Source organism: Tyto alba, unplaced genomic scaffold (genome assembly GCF_018691265.1).
Source record: "Tyto alba isolate M040663 unplaced genomic scaffold, T.alba_DEE_v4.0 Super-Scaffold_13, whole genome shotgun sequence".
Lineage (NCBI taxonomy): Eukaryota > Metazoa > Chordata > Aves > Strigiformes > Tytonidae > Tyto > Tyto alba.
The window spans coordinates 25,036,795-25,063,022 of record NW_024881275.1 but is presented as its reverse complement, the minus strand read 5'-3'; the positions used below and the strand labels follow the sequence as shown (position 1 = coordinate 25,063,022).

The following is a 26,228-nucleotide window of genomic DNA, read 5'->3' as shown; positions in this document are numbered from 1 at the left end:
TTGTTTAGAGAAACAATGATACTAGCAGTTAATAAAATCACAAATATGTGCAGTCAGATAATCAAAAACTCCCTTTCTTCCACCACATACAGCTGTTCTTTTTTTTCTTATTAGATATCTGTCAGTATCCACTTTCTCTGAAAATAGATGGTTGGTTGTATAGCCATTTCTGTCTGATTATTGAGTTGCATTTGCCACTTACTTGGTGTGCATATTTATAATGCACGTGCATTTCACATAGTAGCTATATTCCATACTGTGCATTGCTACACTACGTGTAGCCACACCTTAACAAGCATAATTAACTTGATGTTTCAAAAAAGCAGAAACTCAACACTGGCTTAACTACTACCATTTAGAAGCATTTTCAAGCCCATGTGTGACAACCTTAGATATTCCAATATAATTCTTAGTTATGACTACTATAGTGAACTCATCAATTATGTACAAAAGCTTGAACTTTAACGTTTTGGGGATTTGTGGTGGCCACAGAAGCGGAGGGAAGACATTTCCCTCTCTGCCTGTCACACAGAACACAATTCTTTAGAGTCTTGCCACGCATATTTAGTAAGGGACATACACTTATTTCTTGTTTCATGTGAAGACAAATCCAGGTATTTGTTATTTCTTTACAGCTCTGCTTAAAACACTGCATTTAAATTATCATTACTGCTACTACTATGTAGACGATACTATATTTCTTATGCTGGAAGTTTGTGTCTGCTGCTTAACAACAATGTTTTCATGTCTCATTTATCTACAAATAGTCTGCTTTCATGCTAGCACTGTCCTCATTTTATGCCAGGGCAACTTACAGCTTGATTTCATTCAAATACTGCTTTCTTTCTTGACACTGTGACAAAGATGTGTTGCAGAAAGGTTCTAAACAAAGATGAGTTTGTCTCCAAGCTTCATTCATGTGGTACTGTCCAAAGCTGTAGGGAGTGAATGTTCTCACTCCGGAACAGGACAGCAGCCGCTCATTGTACATGGTTCCTGGTGAAGCAGATAATACAGAGGACTGCCTTCCTCTGATTTCTGGACTTGCAGCTATGTCTCTTCCATGTTTGGTTTTTTGTTTTTTTTTTTTTTTTGGTGTATGTATGTACCTCTCTACAGTTAATTACTTTCCTTTGATTGTTTTTATTTGTCTTCATTTGTGCATACATGTCTGCCAGCTCTGTGTAGAAAGAATTTTACTTCAATAGTATGCATAGTATTCACACTTTGTCTCTCTACTTCTAGCCCATGTAATTCACCAAAGTGGTAGGGTAGACCTCTATAACATCTCTTCTGAGCTTATCTGACCTGCAGTCTGAGGTCTTATATTTAAACCTTTCTGTATCACCACTTCTACAAAGGCCTATTTGTTCTTTCTGCAAGCTCTGGCAGTAGGGCACAATCCTTCTTAAAGGAAGGAGAAAGGCTGCAAATTTGTCTGCTTCTTCCTGTATTCTCAAGTGAAATAACTATGAAGGGGTAATCTCCTCGCACACGGAACAAGCAGTTCCCATCAGCATCAAGAACATCACATGAGCAGCAGACTTCCAATGCAAGTAGCCTCACTGGAGGACAAAAATTAGGAGATATCACTGTGTAGTTTCTGTCTTTATCATCAGTCTGCTTCCTCATCAAAGCAGAACTCCAGAAAATTTCTGATTACTGTGTTCTACCATCATCAGGAACAGGGTAAGCTCATACCCAGTCACTGGGAAACAAAACGCGGCACCATGTCCCTTCCACAACTTCCACAACCACATAAATGGGTTATAAATAAAATTGGTGAGAGAGGCTGTAACTAAAGCATAAAATACTTTTATTGTTGAGAAGATCATGTTATGCTGTCTATTTGCTTTTGTGATCCCTTTCATCCATCTGTACTGATGACTGCATATTTGTCAACCTTGGTAATTATGGTGGTGTTTTTATGGTCATGGTGACTAGTTACTTTCTTTGTCATCCTCACTCTTATGTAGACTAGCGAGCAGCTGTTCTCCAAATGATTTGTTTACAGAATATGATAGCTATTGTGGTATCTGATTAAAAACTAACTAAATTAAGCACAAGGACTTGACAGTCAGCAAAGGAACAGTGATAGGCAGAGGATGTGAAGGAACTTAACCAGGGAGAAGTGTAATATGCTGAACTGGCTGCTCTTGAGATCATGAAAAGAAAATTAGATTGTTCCTGGTGTGAAACCCAACAAGATGACTCAGCAGAAATCACTATATGCAAACTAAAGGCATTGTTGCCTAAAGGAGTCCGGGACTTAAAGGATTTGAAGGAGGGAGAGAATTTTGGACTTACATTAAAAACAAAACAACAACAAAAAAAAAAAAGACAAAAAAGGACGCTTGTTATGAGATGTGCAGGGGAAGGAAAATAGGAGGGAAAAGAGAAGGATCAGGGGGGAACGAGTGGGAAAAATAGGGGTATAAGGGTCATAAAAGGGTCTGATCAAGTCCAATGCTTGATCACCACAGCCTATCCTGTATTCTTACTATAAATCTGGTCTCTGTGTGAGTGCACAACCTTTTGTGAATCTGTGTGAGCCATTAGCTAACTTCAGGTAAGACTAGGAAGCAAGTAGAATAAAGAGGTCTCTGTGTTGGGTATTAGAGACAGAACAGCTGTGGGACTGAGGGACCAGTGCAACTGGCTGCCTGTTTTCTGTGCGTGCATGTAAACTGTGAGCAAAATTCAAGCTGACAGTTAGGGGACTGGCACCTGGAAGCAAGTGAAGTCTGAGCTGTTCCCTTACATGACTGGCTCTGTGTATGTGTGCGTGTCTGTTGGGAATACATGCTCTACCTTTTTCCTGGTAAAGACTACCAAATTTGTCTCTAGCAGACTGGGAAAAACTAATCCTGTTGGGTCCAAATTGCCCTGGATTTGGTTACCTGCAGCATCCTCAGGTTTCCTCACCTTCAGTCTCAGTGCCAGCTAAGAATCTACAGGCAGTACAGAAACTGGTGATTTTAGAGTCACTCTGAACCAACACTCACAGCCCCGTGGATATTTTACCGTGCCTCAGAATTGTCATTTTTTCTATAATCTGCCTCCAGGGACCCCTCTCCCCTAGTGTGGTAGAAATGCATTTCCAGTGTAATGGCCTTCAAGAGAATTGATAGAAAATTTTCCATTCCCTGAGGTAAAGATGTAATACCAGTTTTCACCTGCTCAGTTGTGAAGTCTTTTACTGGTCACTTCAATATCTGTCAAAAGCCCCTAAGCATTCCAGATCGTGATTCTCAATAAAGGACTTAAATCATACTGCCAAAAGAATTTATGCTTTGATGTGCAAAACTGTAACATAACTGATGAATATTTCGGTGTTGACAGAAATGTATATATGAACAATTCAGGCAGATCTAATCCTTATATTTTTCAGGATTTTTACCCCCTCTGGATTTCAGTAAAGACTGATGCTCTACTATAGCAGAAAATAATCTGGCATCAGCATTTTTCTTTATAGTCTTTGTAAGATTTCAGGATAGCCGCCTGTTTAGTACTCACATTTGTGGCTATTTCTGGTTGCAATTTACCCAGATATCCCTGAAAGTCTAATTCATTGTAGAGAACCTGCTTTTTTACAGAGATTACCTGAAGATTGTTCTGATGAAGATTCTTGTGCAGTTTTGAGGTCTTAGGTGTTCTGAATCCCACTGCTCAGAGAAGATTTTCTAACACCTTATTTGATTTCCATACAAAATTCCCTCTGTAACCACTAGCCAGTTTCAGAGATGATTGAAGTGTTCATCAGTGTTTTCTCTGACACATGGTTACCTCAGCATTGCACTTTTGGATACTGAAAAGGAATTATTCACCTCAGAAGAACTAATCCAGTTTTCATCAGTGACTAATTGCTATTTGTTGCATTATGAGTGTAAACCGTATTATCTGATGTCCTCGTTTCCTTCTCATAAGCAGTAGGAGTTTTTACAAACACACAAAAAATCCAGTTCCAGACACTGACCTCAGAGGAAAGGGAATGGTACCTCTATATCTGGAGGACTTTCAGGACTTGTCAGGCTTTGGTTATTCTTGTCATGTTACAATGTGCAACTCTGGATTAATTTAAAGCAAGTACATCTGATTTCTCACTTAGTGAGGTAACGGCCAGTCAGTCTTGTGTGTAAAACCTGCAGCTAAGTTGAAACCATTTACTGCTTGATGTCAGTTTCATGAATTGGACTAATATCAGTCCCAAATAAAATCTGAATTTCTCTTCCAAGTTAGGAGCTTTAGGGCAATATGTGTGAGAGAATATTGCGCAATTTTCTCACCATCTTCTTATTCATAGACACCTCCATCCTCAGGTAGGGAGCACTTTATATAGTTAAAGATTAAAGATGTTTGCCTTTGGGGAAGAATGTATGTAATTTTAAATCTAAGGCATCTTTCCTTACCTGTCACTTACTTTTGTCATGCATTGTAAAATTGCATATTCACACAATCAGTGATGTTGTCTGCATTTGTTTCTCACCTGTAAGCAGGCTAGCACAGTATTACCTAACCAGTTTCTCATGCAGAGGCAGCATCTCATCAAGCATAAAGATGGGTTGTCAGTCTTGGATTGTACAGAAACAAACATGTCATAGTTTGAGCCCAGTTAGCTGCATGCAGCCACTTGCTCCGCCTCCCCCTCCTGGGAGATGGGGAAGAGAATTGGAGGGGTAAAGGAAGACTTATAAGTTGAGATAAAAACAGTTTAATAATTGAAATAAAATAATAACAATAAGAGAAAGTACGAATGTGTAATGCACAATGCGATTATTCACCACCTACTGACTGGTATCCACTCCATTTCCAGCTAGCATTCCCAAAAAGCCAAGATCCCAAAACCACAGTCCCAGAAGCAAGAGAGAACCATCCCCTTCCCAGCCGACCCTCCTTTATATACTGAGCATGACGTTACATGATTTGGAATATTTCATTGGCCAGTTTGGGTCCATTGCTCTGGCCGTGCTCCCTTCCAGCTTCTTGCACACCTGTGCACAGGGAGGACATGGGGAGTTGGAAAGCGCTTGATCTCTTAGCAAAAACTGAAAACATCAGTGTGTTATCAGCATTCTTCTCACACCAAATCCCATAGTGAATATAAAACAGCATCATTCTAATTACTAAGAAGAAAAATTAACTCTATACCAGCCAAAACCTTGACAAAACGTATTTTTTCCATGTTTGTCTTTGGGAAGCTTTATATTCTTTGGCTGACCGTCTCAGTTGCTGTCAGTTGCTAGATTGTGATTGAGAGATATTTTATATTATCTCCCTATGTTTTTGGGACTAGAGATGCCCTGAAGAGTCTTTTTAGTCCTCAGATTAGGTTTTCCAGTCCAGAAACATTATTCTTTGAAAAATGCTGTCAATTTGTTTTCTGAATCTGTGACAGAGAAAGTGATAAAAATTGTTTCCTCACACAACATGTGAGTGAGAGATTTTTTTCCTTCCAGGAATAGTCCAGGTGGTTTGGTATCAGCATCCCTTGATTTAGGAGGCTCAGAATTCTGTTTCCAAATTTTACTTGAATGCATTGACATCCAAAGTTAGTATGCACATTTCAGCATGTTTGATCAGATAGTTTGTATGCTGGTGCGTTTTTGAAGTCATAATTAAACTTTCCTGACTAGGGTTTTTCATAGCAGAGACCAGGCTAGAGGAGTAGTAAAGATTTATGATTTGATATTTTGTCTGCCTCAGTTTACTTTCCTTACTTTCATGTTGGAAATTTTAGACTACTTGTCTGTGTTGAAAAGTTAATTGTTTCTCTGTTGACTCAGTTGAAGTCCAGTTATCAACTGCTTCAGCTTTACTTTCTTCTCTACAGTATTTTCCATTTCTTTCTCCCATTCAATTACTAAATGATCTCTGAAGAGTCTAATTAGTGGTTTTTCCCCTAATTAAGGATCTTAGTTCCTCAATTTAAACTCTTACCGGTACTCTTTAAGTCTTTTCTTAATCTGTTCCATCCTCCACTTAGCAATAAAATAGCTCGTTTCTGATGTAAGGGCACTCTTTATGGATGAGGCCGTTCTTAGAACTTGTTGCAAATTGTAATCTAAGGTTATACTGGAGAGTGGTTTGTTTGTTTGTTTCTCCTTAAAACTAAGAGTTTAGAATTATTCACCTTACTTTTGATGACAAACAAAGATCCTATATGAGAACTTGTTTACATCTATTGCACAGTCGTTCAAGGGGTTGTATTTCAACACAGTTTCCAGTTGGATAACTGTATATGATTGTGCTCTAAGGTAGTTAAAAAGGGCAGTATTCGCTTTGATTAGAGCTCATTAAGCCAGCACTACTATATCAGTTGCAGTCGTCAGACGTAATGTTTGTAAGGCTGCCAGTGAAGCTCCATTCACACTTGGAGTGCTAAACACTGCTATTGAAGTTGAGGTAATAATGCCGCTTTTGAGAGATCGGTACTTTAATTAGATTGGAGACTGTGGGACTACGTCTTCTGACTTGGATCAGCTGGGTACTGCTGAAAGCCACCCACATAGCAAATGTGCATATAGAGTAACTGTTCTTCCAAATGCTTGTCTGTATGTGCAGACCCTTCCCATCTCTCTCTTTCCCCAGAGTCCTGTTTAAATTTTGGATCTCTACATTGAGAGGGGAAAGCCATACTCCAATGCTTTTGTGACTGTGATGTACCATGGGGGGCGTGGCTTTTGAAGTGTCCCTTCTGCATCTTCTGTGATAGCATTGTCTTCACAGTGTTTGCAAAAACATTTTCCCCTTCATCTCATGGCAGCTTTTGACACCTGCTGTACTCTCTGTTCCCATTGCTCTTATATAGATTCACTGAACGACTGCAGTTCTTCTGTTGGTGCAGTCCTCCAAAGCTGACTATCATTCCAGATGTGGGAATACAAGATTCAAGATAAAATCTCCACCTAAGTCTCAGTGCAATTTTTCAAAGTTTCAAAGGGGGTAATGCTTAAGTACAATGCTTATGCCGGTGATAAACATCTAAACGCAGCAGGAGGAAAAATGAGCCAAGTTGAATCAGCTCTGGTTCTAGCATTTGCCAGAGTCCTTCGAGACTGTGTTTCTCTGCAATCCTCAGTTATTTCCAGAATCTAGGAATCAAGGAACCACTTGTTATGGTTCTATTATGGGTTATCCAATAATTTTGTCCTGTTGTCCATTAATAGTAAATGATTCTCTCCCACCCACGTTCTTCTTCAGAGTTTCCATTTTCTTTCTTTCCATCTTTACCTGGTTTCTCAGCTGCAATATACACTTCTTCATCTTTATATTAAAAACACCTTTTTTGTTCACGTTACTACTGTTAGCCTTAGAGAAGGCTTTGAAGGATCCAGTCGTAGAAAACTGACCTGCCTTGTGCTATCTTTTCCTAGACAAGGCTGAGGATTCATCTGATACTTTTGCCATGGGTAATTTTGTACTTTCTTGTCAGCCAATATAGAAACTTGCCACCCATTTTTCCTTGTACTTCTGATCTCTGGGATTTGGGCAAGGTTTTGACCCGGGGGTGTCATGCTTCTGTTTATATACACAGTGTTACTCTGTACATGGAACAAAAACTTCCGGAAAATCTCCTGTCTCTTCATCTCAAGTGACCTTGGTGGCATTTTCTGAGGAACATCTATTTCTGAAATTATGAGGACATCTGAATGAGTTGTGTTTGTTTTCAGCAAGCACTGTACTTCCAGACATAAAGTTGCACTTAGCAGAATGATTTTTCAGTCACTTTTTCCATAACAAAATATGTCCCTTCTCCCAAGTATTTGGGATGTCCTACAGTGAGAATCTGCATGTAGATAAAACTTTAAAAAAAAAAAAAAAAAAGTTGTTTCTATGAAGGCTTCCTCTTTCCAACTCCTTGGAGTCCCTTAAATCTGAGAAATCAGGAGTTGAGGGGAGCTGTGTTGGATATGGGGCATGCGCTTATTACTGGGACATGTTTGTAGTGTATGTTGGGAAGTAGTTGAAAGTAGAGGAGGAAATGGCTGAACATGAATTCTGTTTAGGCAAAATCAATGGTCTCAAATGCTGTTGAGTGTGAATGTGTATTGTTAAAAGTGCATATGAAAAACTGATCTCAACTGTTGTTCGTGGACAGTAGTTTTGTCTTCTGCTCATTCTCAGCTAACTTGCAAGGACTCTTCATATATCTTCTGTTGAAAATATTATAATAGGAGGAATATGTTACTTGATTCATGTGTAATTTTTAAGATATTCCAGGAGACCCCTTTTTAAGTTCTCAGATGCAAGCAATCAACTTGACAGAGAAAAAAAAAAAAAAAAAAAAAAAAGAAATAGAAGATTGAATAATAAGAAGAAAACGGACAGTAAAAGGTTTTGACTGACTTTTTAGCACATCTATGGCAGCAGAGTAAACTGTTCCTTTGGGGTGAAACAGTGAATTCTTCTTTGAAAGAACATATATATGCACGTTTTCCCTTTGTGTAGAGAGTACATGCATTCGCTTAAACTGAAGACCTTTAGCTTTAGCTGTACTTACAGCTAGCTTGCTGATAGTTTAATTGGAAAAGAAGAAAATCATGTTGAGTTTGACAGTGATACTGAACTATTCAAGGTAATAAAAAAAAATCAAGGCTAACTGAGGAGTTGGAGGACTCAAGACTGATTAAGCATGCAATAAAATAGCAGATGGAATTCAGTGTAAATAAATGTAGTGAGATGTGCGGAGGAGCAATCCTCTACAACTATCAACTCTTACCATTTTTGGAAGGTAATTTGGGGGTCATAATAGAGATATAAAAATACTAGCCCCAGCGCTTTAGTAGCTACCAAAAAGGCCAACAGTGCTACTCATTACTAAGAAAAGCACCAAGAATAAAACAGAAATTACCATTTTGCATCAATTCAGCTCTGGCTTATTTTCAGTTGCTACACAGTCAGATGTATTTAACGCTACTGGACAGCTATAAATAAATATACATACATATGTATGCACCCCAAAACGGAAATTACAGTTATGGTTGTCCATTACAAACTAATAAATAATCCTCCCTTTGCTTTAAGTATGTTCTATTTATTTTTTTATTTACATGTTTTCAGCCTATAATAAAATGCAAATTTAATATATGAGTGCTTAAAATACTATGTTTTCAGTAAGCTTTCAGCAAAGTTTTCACTAAAAATCACCTGTTTAACTATAAACAAGCAGGGATTTATCTGATTAAGTATGCAAGGAAAAATAATAGCAAAATAAGATTTCACCCATTTCCACCTTATCTTCACTGACATTCTAAAATGGAAATTGCCTTTTTAAAGTTTCTTTGTTTTATTTTCTGGCTTCTATGGAGCTTTAACTAGATGTTGTGAATATGTAGAATTTAGTCATCTCAGGTTTCTAACACAGCTTCTGCAGCCATGTAAGAGCTCTACAAATACAAAACTTGGCAAAGTACAAATCTTTTAAAGTCTTAGGAGAGAATCCCTTCAGTTCTTGCTAGCATGATGTTGAAATAAAACTGCTGAAAGAAATATTTTGCATTGTGGACCAAGACAAAGATGCTAGTTGCAATTTCTTTCAGCAAACAGTTTTAAGAAGTTAAATTTAAAAAGAAAGAGGGATGTAGGATAAAAGTTAGATGAATCTGAAGAAAGTAGTTAAGAAATACAGACTGAAAACTTGTGCAGAAAAGGAAGCCTGCAATAGACTAGCTGGCTGTCCGTATTCAGGTAGATAGTGAAGAGATAGGAGCAACTTGCTAAAATGGTGGTTGGTTTCTTACTCTAAACTATATTGTTTACACATCAAGGGCTAACACAGAAAACTGAGGAATGGTGTAAAATGAGGTGTCATGATAATTTTGAAAGTTATACTAATGATTTGTAAGAAAGGAAGTATACCTAGTACTACAAGAGAATTAGTAGATTATCAGAAGTTTCCAAAAGTAAGTCAATGGACAGTCTATAAATTAAAATTTTCTATTAAATCAATAGAATCCTATATAAAGTAAATATGTTTCAAAATTTAGACATGATCATGTATTAATTTGATTTTACAAATATTTTCTCTTGTACTTTGCAGAATGAAGAGAAGGCATCAGTCAGTTTTCCCTCACTTCTTAGCCATATGACTTCTTCTTTCTTAAATCATCCTGTAATTCCAATGACAACATATGCAGATACAGATGTCCCAGAGATGCTAAATACTTTTTCCCCACTCATGTCATCCATGCCTTGTGACATGCATATAGTCAATCTGAGGACAATCCAATCAAAGGTAAGGTCAAACCACTATTTTTATGAGCAAACATATGTACTGTATTGTAGTATCACTCACCAGTGCTGTTACCATAGATGAAATCCCTTTTTAACTCTGCCATACTTACATACTTAAAAACTACAGTTGTTCCTTCTCCCCTGGAGTCTCCAGGGTGGCTGAGGCAGAACTGCACATCTATAATAATCTCAGTTTATACTCAGAATATCCGCAAAACTTGCAATTAGCTACTGTTTTAACATAGTTCTTCATTTTTAGTCTTTATTTTAAAATGTAAATAATTACTTTCTGACACTTTCTCTTAATAGTTCAATCTCATGTACACCTTCAGTTGTCACTGTTTTTTATTTTGAATTTCAAACTGGAGAAACTCTTGATTCAGTGGGTCTTATGCCTTTGAAGACATAGGAGGAAACTTAGTATTGAATTAAATCTTCATGTGAAGTGTATGTTCCACATTTCACTGTAAGTTTTGCATTTACCTCAGCCAGTTCATCATCACCTGTTTGCTTCAGCATGTCAGGTGCAGGAGCAGACCTTCATGAAAATGCCCCCTTTCCTTTTTGAGGACTAAACTTCCTCTCCTTGTTTGTTTGTGTGGCCATGGAACCTGTGAAATGGAAGGCTGGCTATGTGTCTGCTTTTTTGAGTTCAATATTACTACTCATAGGTGAATTCTATGATTTTATCCCCGTTGATATAAGGTAGTTTGAGGCTATGATCTCTTCCCTGTCCACAACTGTATATTTCAGTGAACACTTGATTGACAGCTCTTGAGCTTGCAGCATTACTTTGTGCACTTCAAAATGAAAGTTATCAGTAGCCACAAGATAGGGGCCCTATTGTTATGAATACAGAAGAGTTCCTGCCCCCAGCAGAAATGATGTTATGCCTTGCAAGTAATTTCTTGCATGCCAAAATGGCCTTTAATTTTCACTTTCTGTTTCCTCTCTCTGTCTTCCAACAATTTAAATCACAAGTGTCATAATTCTGGCTAATTGACACAATGTAATTTTTTACGGACACGTAGACTAGTTCTCCATTGCTTTAGCTGTTGAAATTGATTTTCAAGAAATTACATAATTACAATTTCACATAAAAGAGTACCAAATAAAGATAAAGTATTATTAAGGTTTGAGGTAGAAATCAGAATGGATGAAAATGCATTAAAGCATAAATGAGAAGAAACGTAGGGGAATTTCTAGTTTCCCTTTAAACTCTGCTTGTCTTAGTGGGAATGATATTGCTATTGTTGTAAGATATGTGATTTTGTCGTGGAAGAGAACATGAAATTTTAAAAAATTTTTAATAAAGATCCAGTTTTTAAGTTGTTTGACACAGATTTTACCTACTGTAAATAGACCAGGCCTTAAGATTTAAAAACTGACTAAATTTGTCCCTTTATTTTTGTCATGTTGCTTGAACTTTTCAATGCATGTCTGTTAGGTTACAGTAATCAGATAAAAAAGTGATTAAGTGCTTTTTCTTTCTCATAAAAATTTTAGCAGCATTGCCCTGGGATACTGCTTATGAAAAAGCCAAGCAAAATTTTTTATTCCATCTAGAAGCCTGATGTGAGAACTGCATTTTATTTCTCAGATCAAAATCAAATCAAACTTTGGCAGCTCTTCCAATAAAGGCAGTCAGATATTCGATAGTACAGTAGTTAGGGAACTTTTGTCATATAACAATGCTGTGAAGTGTTACAAGATTAGGGATGTTGTTTGCTGAAAATTGAGAAATTTGTTACAGGTTTTCATGCAGTTACCATGGTCATGTTTAGAAGGTATATTTGATGTAAATTAGGTTCATCCTTGCTCAGACATTCCTTAGACCTGCATACACTTAGTCTAATTTACCTAGAGATGAGAGTATAAGATGTGTATAAGAAGAGTTAAGTTGAAGTAGATGCAGAGGCTGTGGCAACTTACTCAGTCTTACACCTGCTTTGATGATAATAGGTTAGAACAGATTAATATATATTACACATAGATGCTATGTGCATGATAAAATCATGGGAATTCTGAAAGGTTGCCTACACTATCATAGATTTTTATACTTACCAAAACTCTTTTCCTGAAGGTGTCATTAATTATTACCTTTCTGTTTCAAATCTTTTGAATCTTAATTAAGATAATATTTAATTTTAAAAACTTAGGAGATGAAATATTCATGACATCATTTTAAATGCATAAGCGTATTTGTTATGCAGATTACTACAAGGTAATTCTGCTGATACAGAGGAAGTGTTGATACCCGTTACTGACTTGTCAGTTTTAACATCAATTTACCCTGTAGGAAGTCAGACTTTTGCAGTATGAATTTTAATATTTCACTAATCTGATGTTTAGGCAGTATTATGTTGTGTGCATAAAAATGTCTACTTCTAAGTGCAACACTTGACATCAGTGACAGTGGAAATCAAGTCAGATATTTCATAGTTGGAGGCAGAAAATAATTTTGTCACATCATCATTATTACCTTACTTAATGTGGAAAGTGGTATTACTGTTCCAATAAACAGGATAAGAACTTTTTCAACCATCAGTGATGTTAAGTGCTGCAAACTTGTTTGAACATCCTGACTGTAGACACCATTCATTAATTTAAATCTGATTTTAGGTGCTTATAAGCTAATGTTGTTTATTAAAATCTTCTCGAACTGAGTTTTATTCATGATTTGTAAACTGTGTGAAGTTTTTACCAATTAATGTTTTACTGCAAAGTATCTAATTTGAATTCCAAATACTGTTGAGTAAATGTTTACTGTTTTAAATGAGGAACTTAGATAGAAAACACTAATATTAATTTTATCAGTTTACCATTTTCTTTATGATCTGAATGAGTACTTAATACTACGAATTTGTCATACTGTGAAGCTGTGACACACTGGAAATCAGAGAACCTGTGTCAAGATTTTCCAAGTTTTCCTTTATTAGAAGAAAATTAATTTGGATCTGAAGCCTATTAGGTTAAGACCTCCTTCATTTGTTACACTTTCAAGAGCTAAAGCACCACAAAGTGCCTAATGCTTGTTGACATAAGTTTCTCCAGAACAGTAGATACTGAAGTAAAAACATAAACCTAACTCATGGCAGAGGCTTCTGGGAAAAAACACCAGTACAAAAACAAGAAAGCCAGAAATAAATTGGAGAAAAGTAGCCCAGAGGGCTGGCATGGCTGCAGACAGAAACATGTTTTTATGCCATTTTATATATGTAATAAGGTTAAGAGCTAAAAAATATAAAACAACCACCAAAGAAAAAAAAAAAGTAATGCATCATGGAAAATAAAGTAATAATGTGAGCATAAAGCTTGCAGCATGAAGGGCATCTTGTTGTCTGCTGCTTGTGTGAAGATAGCTTGCATGCATACTCATCTGTATTGTGAAGAATTTATTTTCTGTTATTCTTCCTGTACAAGAGTGGTTTTCTACATCTTATTGTAAAATAAAATTTAAAAAAAATGAAGTTTTTGTGTAAGTTGAAGTTTCCCAGCCAGTTCTAGGCTGTGACTTTGTTTGCTGAAGTACATATCAAAACAAGATTGTGATTTGAGGCATTTATGCCATCCTTGTGACCATTTGTCCTAAGTTAGTGATTTCATCCAAACTAGGAAGTTGAGATTGTGGAGTACTCTTGGATTACTCTTTGATGCCTGTTAAGGCTCGAGAGCACTGTATATCTTATCTATAAATATAACATTTATTTAATATTTGTATTTCAATGTATTTTTTCTTGTACACCTTAAACTGAGTTAGATTTTAGAGGGCAGCTTTTCAAAATGAAAGCTTAACGGACCATAGTCACAATGAGTATTTAAAACTGGCTGTTGTAATTAGCATATGATTTCTAGTTTGGTTTTGGTTTTGCCATATCATTTTTCTGGGAAGCCTATTAATACAACTCAGATAGTTACACTTAAATTCTGAGTCTGTTGCATTTATTGAACTTTGAACTCCTTGGTTAACAATTTACATTTATATTCTGTCATACCCTGTATATCTAAACACTTTGCTGTCTAGTTCTTTTAATGTTTATAAGACTAAACATAGAAAGAAACATTACTGTTCAGTCTAGGCTGAACATTACTTAAGGCATAAGTTACTCTGTCACTGTAAGATAATGATAAAATGGCTTTCTAGATCTGCTACTGTCTGAGTAATTTTTCACTTTGTTTATTTGTAGGTGAATATTGAGCCATCCGATGAAGCTGCTCTGATTCTTCACAGAAAAGGATTTGACTGTAGATTTTCAAACAGAGACGTGGGTCTGCTGTGTTCCACTACTCAGGGAAAGGTATACTGACATTTTATGGGTAGCTTACCTGATAAATATTGCAGAAAGACTGATACTTACGTCAAGGTATAGGTGAAGTCTAGGTGGTTACTTATCAAGTGTTGTATATACTTTATATATTTTCAGGGTAATAGAACTTTACTAAGTAAAAAGAGTCAAATTACATATTCAGAAGTGTATCTTTTGAATATTATTAACATATCCACAAATTATGTGACGGTTACTTTGAAAACTGTTGCTTATTATAACATATCCTTTGTCTACCCATGCTCATTTACATGATTTACACAGTTGCAAATATCTAAGTGTTTTGCAATTGCTATAGAATTGATGTGATACATAAACTTATGAAATATAAATTATACAACCTTGTTTTGAGGGTTACAGATGGACTGGATGGTTATGAATCAGTAGAAATTTTGTAATCAAATTTTGAAATGGGTTTAGGATTTTTTTTTAAGAGTAAGTGTTGTTTTGAAACAAGAAGATTCTTAATCCAAGCATTTCTGATCAGTTTTTTAACATACTGATTTAACTTACTTGCCTTGAAATGGGGCAAGTAAACACTACCTAAAAAGATCTAATTTAGGGAATAGCATTGAAGACATGGTACTTAAAAATATTCATTATCTTTGGTGTAAGAATTGCTGTGTTGACACCTGTAAGGAGGGGTATCATTTCGTTGTTAGAAGTTAGGTTAAAGTCAATGTTAAGGTACTTAATGTATTTTCTAAATATATTTCTACTTTTTTCCAGATAAAGGTGCACAAACTCTTTAACAAATTCAAAGTGGAAGCTCTTACACCTGCATCTTTATCTTTGATGCATTCACCTCCGGATGCCAGAAATATAAGTGAAATAAATATGAGTTCTATGGAGATAAATACGTTCCGGATTCGACTAAGATGAAATCTCACTTTAATACTCAGATAAAGAGGAATCTGCAATTATATCTCCTCCAAGTTCCACGTGCAATAAGAAGCACATTATCATTATTATTATTCCAGCTTCTGGATACTGTGAGAAAAATGCATTCTATAATTTTTTTGACCAACACAGTGAAAAGCCATGTTGCAAGCAACTTTTTTTTATTTGTTTGGTTGGTTTTGGGTTTGGGTTTGTTTTTGGTTTTTTTTTTTTTTTTTTTCATAAAATAACATCAGTATAAGTTAATGCAACAAGTGAAGAAATTTCTAAGGATATTAACCTCTCAACAGATTAAATCTCAGGTTAAAAGCTAACTAATGATGTTTCTGATGTTTTAATTTTCATAAAGAGGGGATCAGATTTTAAACAGCCTTCTTTGTTGATCCTTGATGAATTTATGTACAAATAATTCAGTGTAGAAAGTCCTGATGCAGCTTGGAAATAAAATGGAATAAAATGTTCTTGTGTAGTAGCTAATGTCCAAATACTTACAATCATTTATATAAATGACAATAATCTCAATTTATTCCACAATTAATTTCAGTTTATTCAAAACAAAGGGGATTATTAATTGTGGTAAAATGAAAGCCTGCAGTACTTGTGTAAGTGATGGTAGATTTTAATACTTCTACCATTCACCTGAGTTATGTAAATAGGAACACATGAACCTACAAAATAATTTTGCAATGGAAATGTTTAATAAAACTCCCATTTTGTTACTTGACACACTGGGATATGTGCAATTATTCCATTATCATGTGTGATGAGAAATGTCCATAATTATCATGAATACAAGGTTTTTTATAAAACTCATTTAGATACCGATGTTCTCTGAAATGAGTTTTCTATTTTAAGATTACCATATCAAGATAAATGTGCCTTATTTTTTGATACGTCTTGTTACAATTTCGGTGTCTGTTAATGTTTTTTGGGGAAAGGTAGTTTATATAATACTTAAGCTGTGTATCTCCTATTTGACAATGCTGGCCACACTCTGATCTATGTCCTCCTGCACCAAGTTTATGCTATCTTATTCTGAACATTTTGACTATTTGAATGTATTAAAATGATGTCATAACATGAAACAGACAAAAAGAATTACTGTAAAATCTAAATTCAGCTGCTTACAAGGAAATTGCAACTTGATGCAGAGAGTTTATAGTAAGCAAGACATAGTTTGCAAACCCATCAAAACATGTGCTTGCATGTCACAGACTGTGGTGACCTGTTAATTCAGAATCACGTGCCTATATTTTAAATAACATTTTTCAAACCTGCAACCTCATTTACATTGCCAGTGTTCACAATACTGAAGAATGGAGTTTTACTTTTCACATATTAAGTAATTCATATTTTGTGCTAACGCCATTCAAGTGTGAAAAATATTTCCCTAAATAGAGCTGCTGTTTACAGTTAATATATAAAAACATGCACTTGAGTATGGTCCCATTTCCTAGTCTTCATTTATCTTCATAACTCTTCTATCTCTTGCTTATGCTTTACTTTTCCATACATCATTGCTTGTATTTAATACCAATGCATGAAAAGTCGTCATAACTGGTAAGAAGATGTGCTATTTTCTAACTCTAATATTGCTTACTGTATTTAATTTCATCATTGTTGTTCCATAGTGTATCAAATTATATCATGTAGCTACAGGCTATGGTAAAATAAAATGAAAGTGAAACTTCAATTTCATGCATTGTCACAGGATTGATCTCTGTTGACATTGTGTAGATTTCCCTACTTAATTCAATCTACTCTGTGTTTTGTAATTAATTCAATACTTAGTAGGATCTCGTGCAAGTTATATCAAGAATGTAAGAACCACTAACCACAAATGGAAGAATCAGATGGATCCAGTAAATGGATGTTTTCATGCAATAAACATGTACTGTAACTTTTCTTAGCTGTAGTATTTGAAAATACTATTTTTTGTTGGAACTCAAATCTTGGTAGACTTGCCAGCAAAAATTTCTCATAACATTTATTTTGTTACATCTTCAGAATTAAAATGCTTCAGAGACTTTTATGTGTTCTGTGCAAGAGAGCTTCTAAAATACTATTTCAGTTTTGTTAGGCAGAAAAGTAAAATTTTGATGCAATAAAGTTTTAAAGTATTTTGCCTGTTGGAATTGCTTCCAAAAGATGTTTCATACAGTATTCAGTCTTCAGTCATCAGCTGTATAATCATGATGCCTGAATCTTCCTTAACCAGCAGATTTCATCTTTGTTCCTTTATTTTGCATTTCTTATGTAACAACAGAACAGCCTTGAATTTGAGATCCTTTCCTGAAATCTTTAAGTAAGTAAAAACTTCAATCAGAGTCTAATAATAAATTTTACTTTAATTTGTTTGGAATGTAGCTGTTGATGGGTTTGAGTTTGCTTTTTTTTTTTTTCCCCAACAACTCTTAACAAATTCTTATATTGTATTTTTGTTATATTCGATATTTCAATTAAGTTCTTGCTTTTTCTGTGCATTGGCCATCTAATTTAATGATATTATTTTCTTTCTTTCAATTATTATAGCTGCTGGGTTTATAACTACTGGTTAAGAGAACCAAGCATCCTTACCTTCCAGTATGGTTTTAAAGACAATGCTGTATAAGAAATGGTTTAAAACCTTGTAATTACTTTCCATACCAGAAATATACCTGTACCTGTTTTGGTTTGTTTTTTTTTTTTTTTTTCACATTTCTTTATCTTAAATGTCTGGTTTACTTGCTCATATTGTCCAAAACAAACTGATTTCAACTGAAGGTTTTTGCTATTTTCTCTTGGAAGGTTTTATATCTTATGGGGATATGTAAAATAAGATCTCTAATAAAAGATGTTATTGTGAGATGTGGTCAGTGTCATTAATGCCGTAGTAATAGATAATTTAAATAAAAATCAAAAAACAAAACCAAGCATGCATTCTTTGAAAAGGTTGATATATCAGTAGCTTTTGGGAATGACAATTATCGTAATGAGATGAATTCCTGATGAAAGATGCAATCTATTTCACAGTTGCCAAACAGAAGATAGATGTTAACTTCAGAGGCTTAAACGTGTGAGTGCACAGTGCAGGAATGGAGCGGGTAGCTCTTTCACAAAAGAAACCTGGCACTGACTTAGCAGGAAATAGTAGAAGGTGTAAAATTCCAGAATTTTTTTTACTTGAATTAATTTCTCTTTTATGCATTTGAGAGTAATTGAATGGAAACTGTTCTTGTAAATTAAATTAACAAACACACCATTAGAAAGTAAAGTCAACTGTAATTAGCTGAACACTTCTAAGAAAATAATATAATGCTAATACAATATTCTGTAATTAGATATGACAAGTTGTGCAGGCATAGATGTTTTACAGGTTTGCTTCCCAAAATGCTGATGGAGCTTGAGCATAATGAGTTGCAAAGACAATTAGTATAAATTTCAGTCAGTGCCTGAAGCTATTTGCTGTTGGACTGTGCATAGTCTTGGCTATAGGTATTAAAGTATACATATACAAATACTTTGTAAATTCCCATAATTCTAAAGCTGATGTTTCAAGATAAATAAAAGTATGTAACATCTAACTGAAGCAGGCAACAATGGAAATAGATCCAATTTAAAGCACCCCTTCACCCTTTTAAGGTCATTCTACTCTGGAATCCGTTAATATCAGCATGGACATATGGACAGAACCTATTTTACTAATTTCAGTTGCCACTAAAGTCTTATTTTACTTTTTGAAATTAAATTAACTCTATTTGATATGTACCTGTCCATCATGTTTTAAAATAACAGGTGCTAGATGTCTACACATCTTTACTGATACTGACACTAAAATACATTGCTCAGATTTAACAGGTTGTCTGATGTGTGATGATTTGTATATATGACAAAATATAAAGTAGAGATTCGAGTTGTTGTCGTACTTAATTTATGGTAACTACTTTTTCCTATTAAAAAGTATTTGCAACAACATAAATCAGACAGTGGTATTAGTTTTCTAACAGTGGGAGCATAAAAAAAAATAGATTATCTAGGATAAACTCAATTCATTGGAGAGCTATTGGGATTTTCGTTGTGTTCTTACTGATACAAAGTTTCTGTCTCCAAACATTTCTGTAAATACCTGTCAGTCTTTTAACATACAGATTTTATTAACCAATCGATATTTAAAGTGCATATTGCATCAATGGCTTTTGTTTGCCAGGATTTCTATGTAGTAGCAATAATGCATTTTTTTTATATTACACTCCTTCCTTTAGATAACTTAATAGCACTGAGGGTAATGAGAAAATAAATAAATAAATAGAAGTTTTTCAGCATGTATGTAAACTTGTGCTATTTGAACTGTAAAGACAGAGAAATATTTAGTCTTATATTTCAGATCTTGAGGTTCTCAATGTATTCTTGCCATACAGTGTCTGTTAAAGGGATGTCCTTTGACAGTCTGTAAAAGCATTCATGTTATGGGTTTCACTAAACTGGAGACTTTAATCCCAGTAGTGTTTGTCCTGCTTTACTACCACCACCACTCCCTGTGCATCACACACATCCACCATACAGGAAGAGACATGTGCCTCTTCCTCACAAGTCGTGACCTACAAAGCAACTTTAACTCGCATCACTAGCCTGCTCTTTAGGAACATACACTTTTCTCTCTGAAAATCCACTTGAACTGACTTCGGTACCATTCTACCTTTTTCTCGTCCTGCATTGCTTTCTTCAGTTTCCCAAAAGAAATGTATACATTAGTGTATAATTTGTGCTGGAATTGTGTGTAATCAATAACTCAGGAATTCCTGATGTTAATTAAGAGAGATGGGGAAGCACTGACAAACTGCTCTGTCAGTGCTCTGCATAGGTTGCATGATAGAAGATGATCTCCAGTTCTAGTACCTGTCAATCATCTCCAAGTTTACCTGTAATCTACCTTCCAGGAGTCCTGAATATGCTCAGAATTAATTGATCTGTCTTGATGAGATAATAATAAATCAGATACTTTTTGTCAGTGCCCACTGTTACGGCTTCAGGGACTTGGTACCCTCTAAGATCAACCTGTTCACATCAGTGACCAACAAAATCTCATTTCTGTGATTTGGGTTGCTTTCTCTTTGAGTTTGATGTTGGTTGTTTCCTAATGATTTTCCAGAATCAGGTAGGCTCAACCCTGTAGATACAACTAGTTTGAAAAAAGAAATACCTAGTTCAAGAAACTTTTGTGTACAAATCTCCGTAAGAATGAGATGCAATCCAATTTATTCTGAAGAAATTAGACTTTACAGATTTCTCTTTAGAACTCAAATCTCTTTAAACCATAGGCTTTTTTCCTGGAAGAACAAAAACACTGAAATCAAAATCATTTGCAAGTTCTCAATTTTTCAGTAAACATTAGCTTCTAGTGAATTCTAAAGACATTTCTGTGTAACAACTGTCTTGTACTGCAAAAAGTGAGAAATAACATCTTGTGAGCAAACTTCTATGATATGTATTATAAACACTTGTAAGCAAAATATCTGAAGCTGCTAGGTTCTGCTGTCTTTTAAGACAATGAAAGTAGTTAAGCTCTTTTTGAAATGACAATTGGAGCATTTCCACGGAAGATAGAAAAATTACCTGTAAGCACAGGTGAAGTCTTAGTTAGAACAAAAGATTTAAGCATATTGAGAAACCCAGCAATAAAACAACCAGACAGTCAAATCACATTAATGAGAGAATCAGCAACCTGATGGTGATAAATCAGAAAGCTGTCTGGAAAACACAAGGATATTAAAGTTTTGGCCAACTTTAATAACAGAAAATTTTCAGCAGTAAAATGTGCTGATGAAAGAAAATGAGCAGTACTAGATGACAGGGAAGGTCAGTTTTTTAATGATACCAGTTAAATGCTATCAGCAATACTGTACATTTGCAGCAGTTCTTCTCAAGGTCCAAAAAGGCTTGAGGAGAAGAAAGCAAATTGTGCCAAATCAATTCTTACAACAGTCTTTTATCTTTGAGAAAATTCCTTGGCGACTTACTTGGCTTAATTCAGCACTGGGGCCAAAAGAATAGATGTGAAAATGAGCAAGAAAATAATAATAATAATAAAAAAAAATCTAGTAATGACATTATGTAGTTCTGTTCTGTTAGGGACTGGAGCATTTCTCATACGAGGAATGTCTGAAAGATCTGGGACTGTTCAGCCTGGAAAAGAGAAGACTCAGGGAGGATCTTATCAATGTATGCAAATACCCAAAGGGAGGGTGAAAAGAATTGGGATCCAAGCTCTCTTCAGTGGTGCCCACTGACAGCATGAGAGGCAGTGGGCACAAACTAAACCACGGGAAGTTCTTGTACATCAGGAAACACATTTTTATTGTGAGGGTGACTAAGCACTGGAACAGGTTGCCCAGAGAAGTTGTACAATCTCCATCCTCAGCAATACTCAAAAGCCATCTAGATATGGTACTGCACAACTGGGTCTAGGAGGTCCTGCTTGAGAATGGATATCGGCCAGATGACTTCCAGATGTCCATACCAACCTCAACCATTCCATCATTCTGTGGTGCTGAATGGCCTCTTCCTGTGAAGAGGAATGCAGGCTTCATTACATAACCAGAACTTGTACAATATTCAGATGCACGTTTGAAGATGTGAGGCCAAAGATGATAGATGTAATGATAGCTGAAAATTGAGAGAAGGAAAAACCCTTAGCAGAAATGTTTTCCCTGGTTCACTGTGCAGCACTGAAAATTTCCAGGGGAAAAAAAACAAAACAAAACAAAACAAAACAAAACAAAACAAAAGTGAAATTGGCAAGTTTAAGATGAATTGGACTTGCAGTTTAGAATGCCTAATGGAGACAAAATGCATCCTAAGTAAGCCATGCTGCCCAAATCACTTGCAGCAGTGTACTGAGAGAAACAGCTTTGCAAACAGAAGAGGAACTTTGTTCACAAAACTCTTTCAGGCCTGTGACAGTGAAAAGGAGTATCATCTTTGTTCTGTATGTTTCTAATTGTTTAAAATAGTAACCCATTCCAAGCTAAAATAAATTAAACGATATGAATTTAATGGAAGCAATTCAGATAGACAGGGATTGTATCAAAAGATTGAATACAGATGTTGCAAATGTGTCAATTCTGAATGGACCATGTTAATAATTCCTGCACACAGATAAAGAATTAAAGTTTGTGCACCAAAAAGAGATTGCCTCCTTTGACAGTGCCAAAATCAGTCCCATTGCTTTTGCTTGTATCTTGGTAAATGAACTCCACCGGCTTGGCTAGAAAGACATGAGAAAGAAACTGTGAAAGCTCAAATCGAACTGTAAGGAAAACTTATTCAAATGGTTTTGGTACAGAGATACAGAACCTATTCAACTAACTGGTCTCCACACAGACAAAATGAGTTGTGAACTTTCATTCATCAAAAATTGGGCCTTTGGAATATGAGCCAAGATGCTAATAACTGCATTGAGTTGGGTTTTAATATAGCTAAAAAATGTGTAATTGCTGCTAGGAATGATGCCTTAAAAATAGAGTTTGTGGAGGTTTATTTTTAAAGATATGGTCTATGTGAAACTCATGATTTGTGGGCTTAGTAGCTTTCCAGTTCAGAATACATGAGGAGTAGCTGAAATGTGAAACCTATATTTTGGGAGATATTAGCAGTTAAAACTCCTGAAGATACAGATCAGGAATGGATCTCTGTTGATTTTCTGAATGTTTTAGAGAACTAGTAACCAGGTGGTAGGGGTTTTTATTTTTAATATTTAAAATACGAAACAGTGTTTTCTGTAAGTGATAGTCAAGAGGAAAAAGCAAATATAGATTCCTTCCTTGATGATGACACACATTTAAGTGGGGAGAACCAAAAAACTCTTCCAAGCTAGAATTCAAGAGCAATCTTCTAAATCTTCTAAAAGAAAAAAAAAAAAATTCTATGGTTCACTAACCTAACAGGAGGTATGAGTGTAAGTGTAAAACAGGCACCACCTAAGTAAACATCAGTACCCCCAAAAAAAAGAGAAGCATTGTGATCTCATTACCCAGAACTTCATCATAATCTGTAAGGAGTCTTCCAGTAATCCTTGCCATCTTTCCCATGTTTAAAGTAAAAACACAAATCAAAAAACATCCCCACCCCCAACACACTTATATTTCATCCAGTCTCTGGGAATGTCATATAATGTCTGTACAAGTCCAATTCACTTTTATATTGCAAACTTTGGTCAAAATAAGAGTTTTACTGGGCTTTCTAGGCACACTGTTTTAACACTGGCATCGCCTAAATCATTAGGCACCCAAAACTTCGTGACTATAGTGACAGGTAACATTTTGGATATGCAGGTATCTGGGTTGGAGAGGTGTTGGCTGTATTGTGATGGGAAGTGTGGAACTGTGGGTGATCAGGGTGGTAGTTTACAGTTCCCCTAAAAGTGAGGGCAATCACCAATTCAACACCACCTTACGTTTTGACAAAGTTAGAAACTGAGATTAAAGGGTTTTTTATCAATTGGCATTGATGCACAGTAACTTGGCACTGGTGTTGCATTTAATTTTGTATTCTACACTTGAATATAAAAGTAGGTACTAGCAAATGGAGACTGATCAAAAGGGCAAAGGAAAAACATTTTAGTGGTAATGCCAGAGCTGTAACAATACAAAGTTATTTCTCTCATCTTGCATAAAGCCTCAAACCATGTTTGAATATTATTGCTTGTTTGCAGAAAGATTGTATCTTGGTACGTATTACAGTCTTTGAACAGAAACAATATAGTTTCAATTGGCCTGTGAAAGCAGGAGATTGTTAATACGAAAAAATATGAAGTAATGTGAATCATTTCAAAAGACATTAATTTATTTTAGCCACACAACTAACAGAAATTTCCATGGGCAAAAGCAGAACTGAGAATGCTCAAAACTAGATAATTTCCCAGACAACCATAGATGTAAGGAGTTTTGCTGGACTCCACTCCTATTAAACCTACTTGTGGATTTGCCAGATTTTTGGAACTCTTTTATGGTTTGCATAAGACACACCAATTTATACTCCAGTGGTCAAAGTTGGGAAAGTTATGGTGGCTGTTCATACACTCATCTACCTCTATTGTCTTTCACATTGGACACAGGTTTGGGAACACAGAAGTTTTGCAAAGCTGATGTCCATATTAAAAAAAAAGCTTAAGTCTTCTTTACGAACTTGATAGAATCAGGTGTATAGATATTTCCTTTACTGTTTGTATCATTATTACTATGGAAGAAAGTCTGCAGTTACTGCAGAGAGCTTTTGTCTAACCTAACAGACAAATATTGACTTGCTAATGAGTGAATCTGAAGTTCTGTTATATTAATTTTGAATTTCATCCTTGTTGAATCACTGTTCTTCAGGAAAATGGCAATAAATTTGCTGTGATTTGCTCTGGAAAATTAGATTTATGTCTCTGCTCTCATAATTAGAAGAAATATAAATATTTCCATTTCCACTGCTGTGAAATGGGTATAGGATAGCAAGCTTGCACTCAAAGACATCACATTATTTTTAGAAGAGACAATTAAGTAAATTTATGGAATTGGAAAATCAACAATCAAGGATACTTCCTAGAAATACAGTACAACTTGAAGTCCATAATAAATTGTTCCTGATCACAGAGAGAATGCTTGGATTTCAAACGTTAAGTATTCCACGGGAGAGAGGAAAGACAGTTGATGGTCAAAGCATGGTTCCACGGGAAGAGGAAGGTTTTAAGATTATTTAATTATTTTAAAATTTTGGACATTCTGAAGTTCTAAAAACTTCAGTCAACATAAGAGATAAATTATCTGGGGAAAAAGGAAATTTGGCAGTGGTAAATGTGCAGAAAATGGGACCGAGTGAGCATCTAACCAAGTCTAGCCCATTGGGAGAGCAACAAAGTACATTGCTGTTAACATATCTGGGACTTTGAATTGTATAAGAGATCTGAAACTTAACAAATAGAAAGAAAAGTTTATAATGAATGCACATTTTTTCATCTATTACAGACCAAGGGAGAAACATGAACCTATAATGCTTTGGCAAGCTGAGAAATTTGGAATCTAAAAATTCCTACTATTTTAGGAAACATGCAGTCTTCTATTGGATTAGGAGGGGACAGTGAGGACTGGCATGATGACTTTTGTTAGGTAATGCTATAAAGATGAGATTGGTGTACAGCATCTGGTTGCTCAACAACAGTCAGTAACAAGATGGTTGGCACACACCAGTGTTTCTCATAGCTGGGCATCAGCAGACCCCAACAAAACTCTTGTTTGGAGACCTTGGAAAGTACAAATGGATTTCTGTCATTTGGAGAGTACATGGATCCTGCCAACTCAAACTGATAATCATCTCATTTTGAGTAGAGAATATGTGATGATAACTTCTGACAAGCCAAATGGAAAAGCCCTTTAAAAAAAAACTGTCTAGTTAATTTGTTTCACTCTAAGAAGAATAAACAGTACAAATCCCTATCTGAAAAAGGAAGAGATCCTATTAGCTATTCTGACCCATGTAGCAAAACAATGTGTAAATTGAATGTAGGTATCAAGGGTTTATGTACCTTTCTCCATTAAAGTCTGATTAAGGAGTTTTCTATCATAAGGGCAAAACTGCAAAACTTTGTGCCGGTGAATTAAAACAGAAGACAGAAAAAACAGATTTTGGAATGTTACCATAAAGTTTGGTGACAACAAAACCCTCTCAGACTCAGTTTTGAAGTTTAGAAGGCAGGCATTCTTTATTGCAGTGCTGGATGCATGGGAGATCCTTCCACCTATCATGCATGCCATA

At 35.5% G+C, this 26,228-nt stretch overlaps 1 protein-coding gene across 2 annotated transcripts in view; it reads left to right on the top strand.

The window, feature by feature from the left end:
• MAN2A1 (mannosidase alpha class 2A member 1) overlaps nucleotides 1-18,303 on the top strand; it is a 123,740-nt gene extending 105,437 nt beyond the window's left edge. For both annotated transcript variants that reach the window (XM_042787793.1, XM_032984041.2), the window contains exons 20-22: nucleotides 10,040-10,234; nucleotides 14,421-14,531; nucleotides 15,288-18,303. In XM_042787793.1, the coding sequence (XP_042643727.1) occupies nucleotides 10,040-10,234; nucleotides 14,421-14,531; nucleotides 15,288-15,440 (459 nt within the window). In that variant the 3' untranslated portion in view covers nucleotides 15,441-18,303. The remainder of the gene's footprint in view (nucleotides 1-10,039; nucleotides 10,235-14,420; nucleotides 14,532-15,287) is intronic.
• The last annotated feature ends 7,925 nt before the right edge of the window (nucleotides 18,304-26,228 follow it).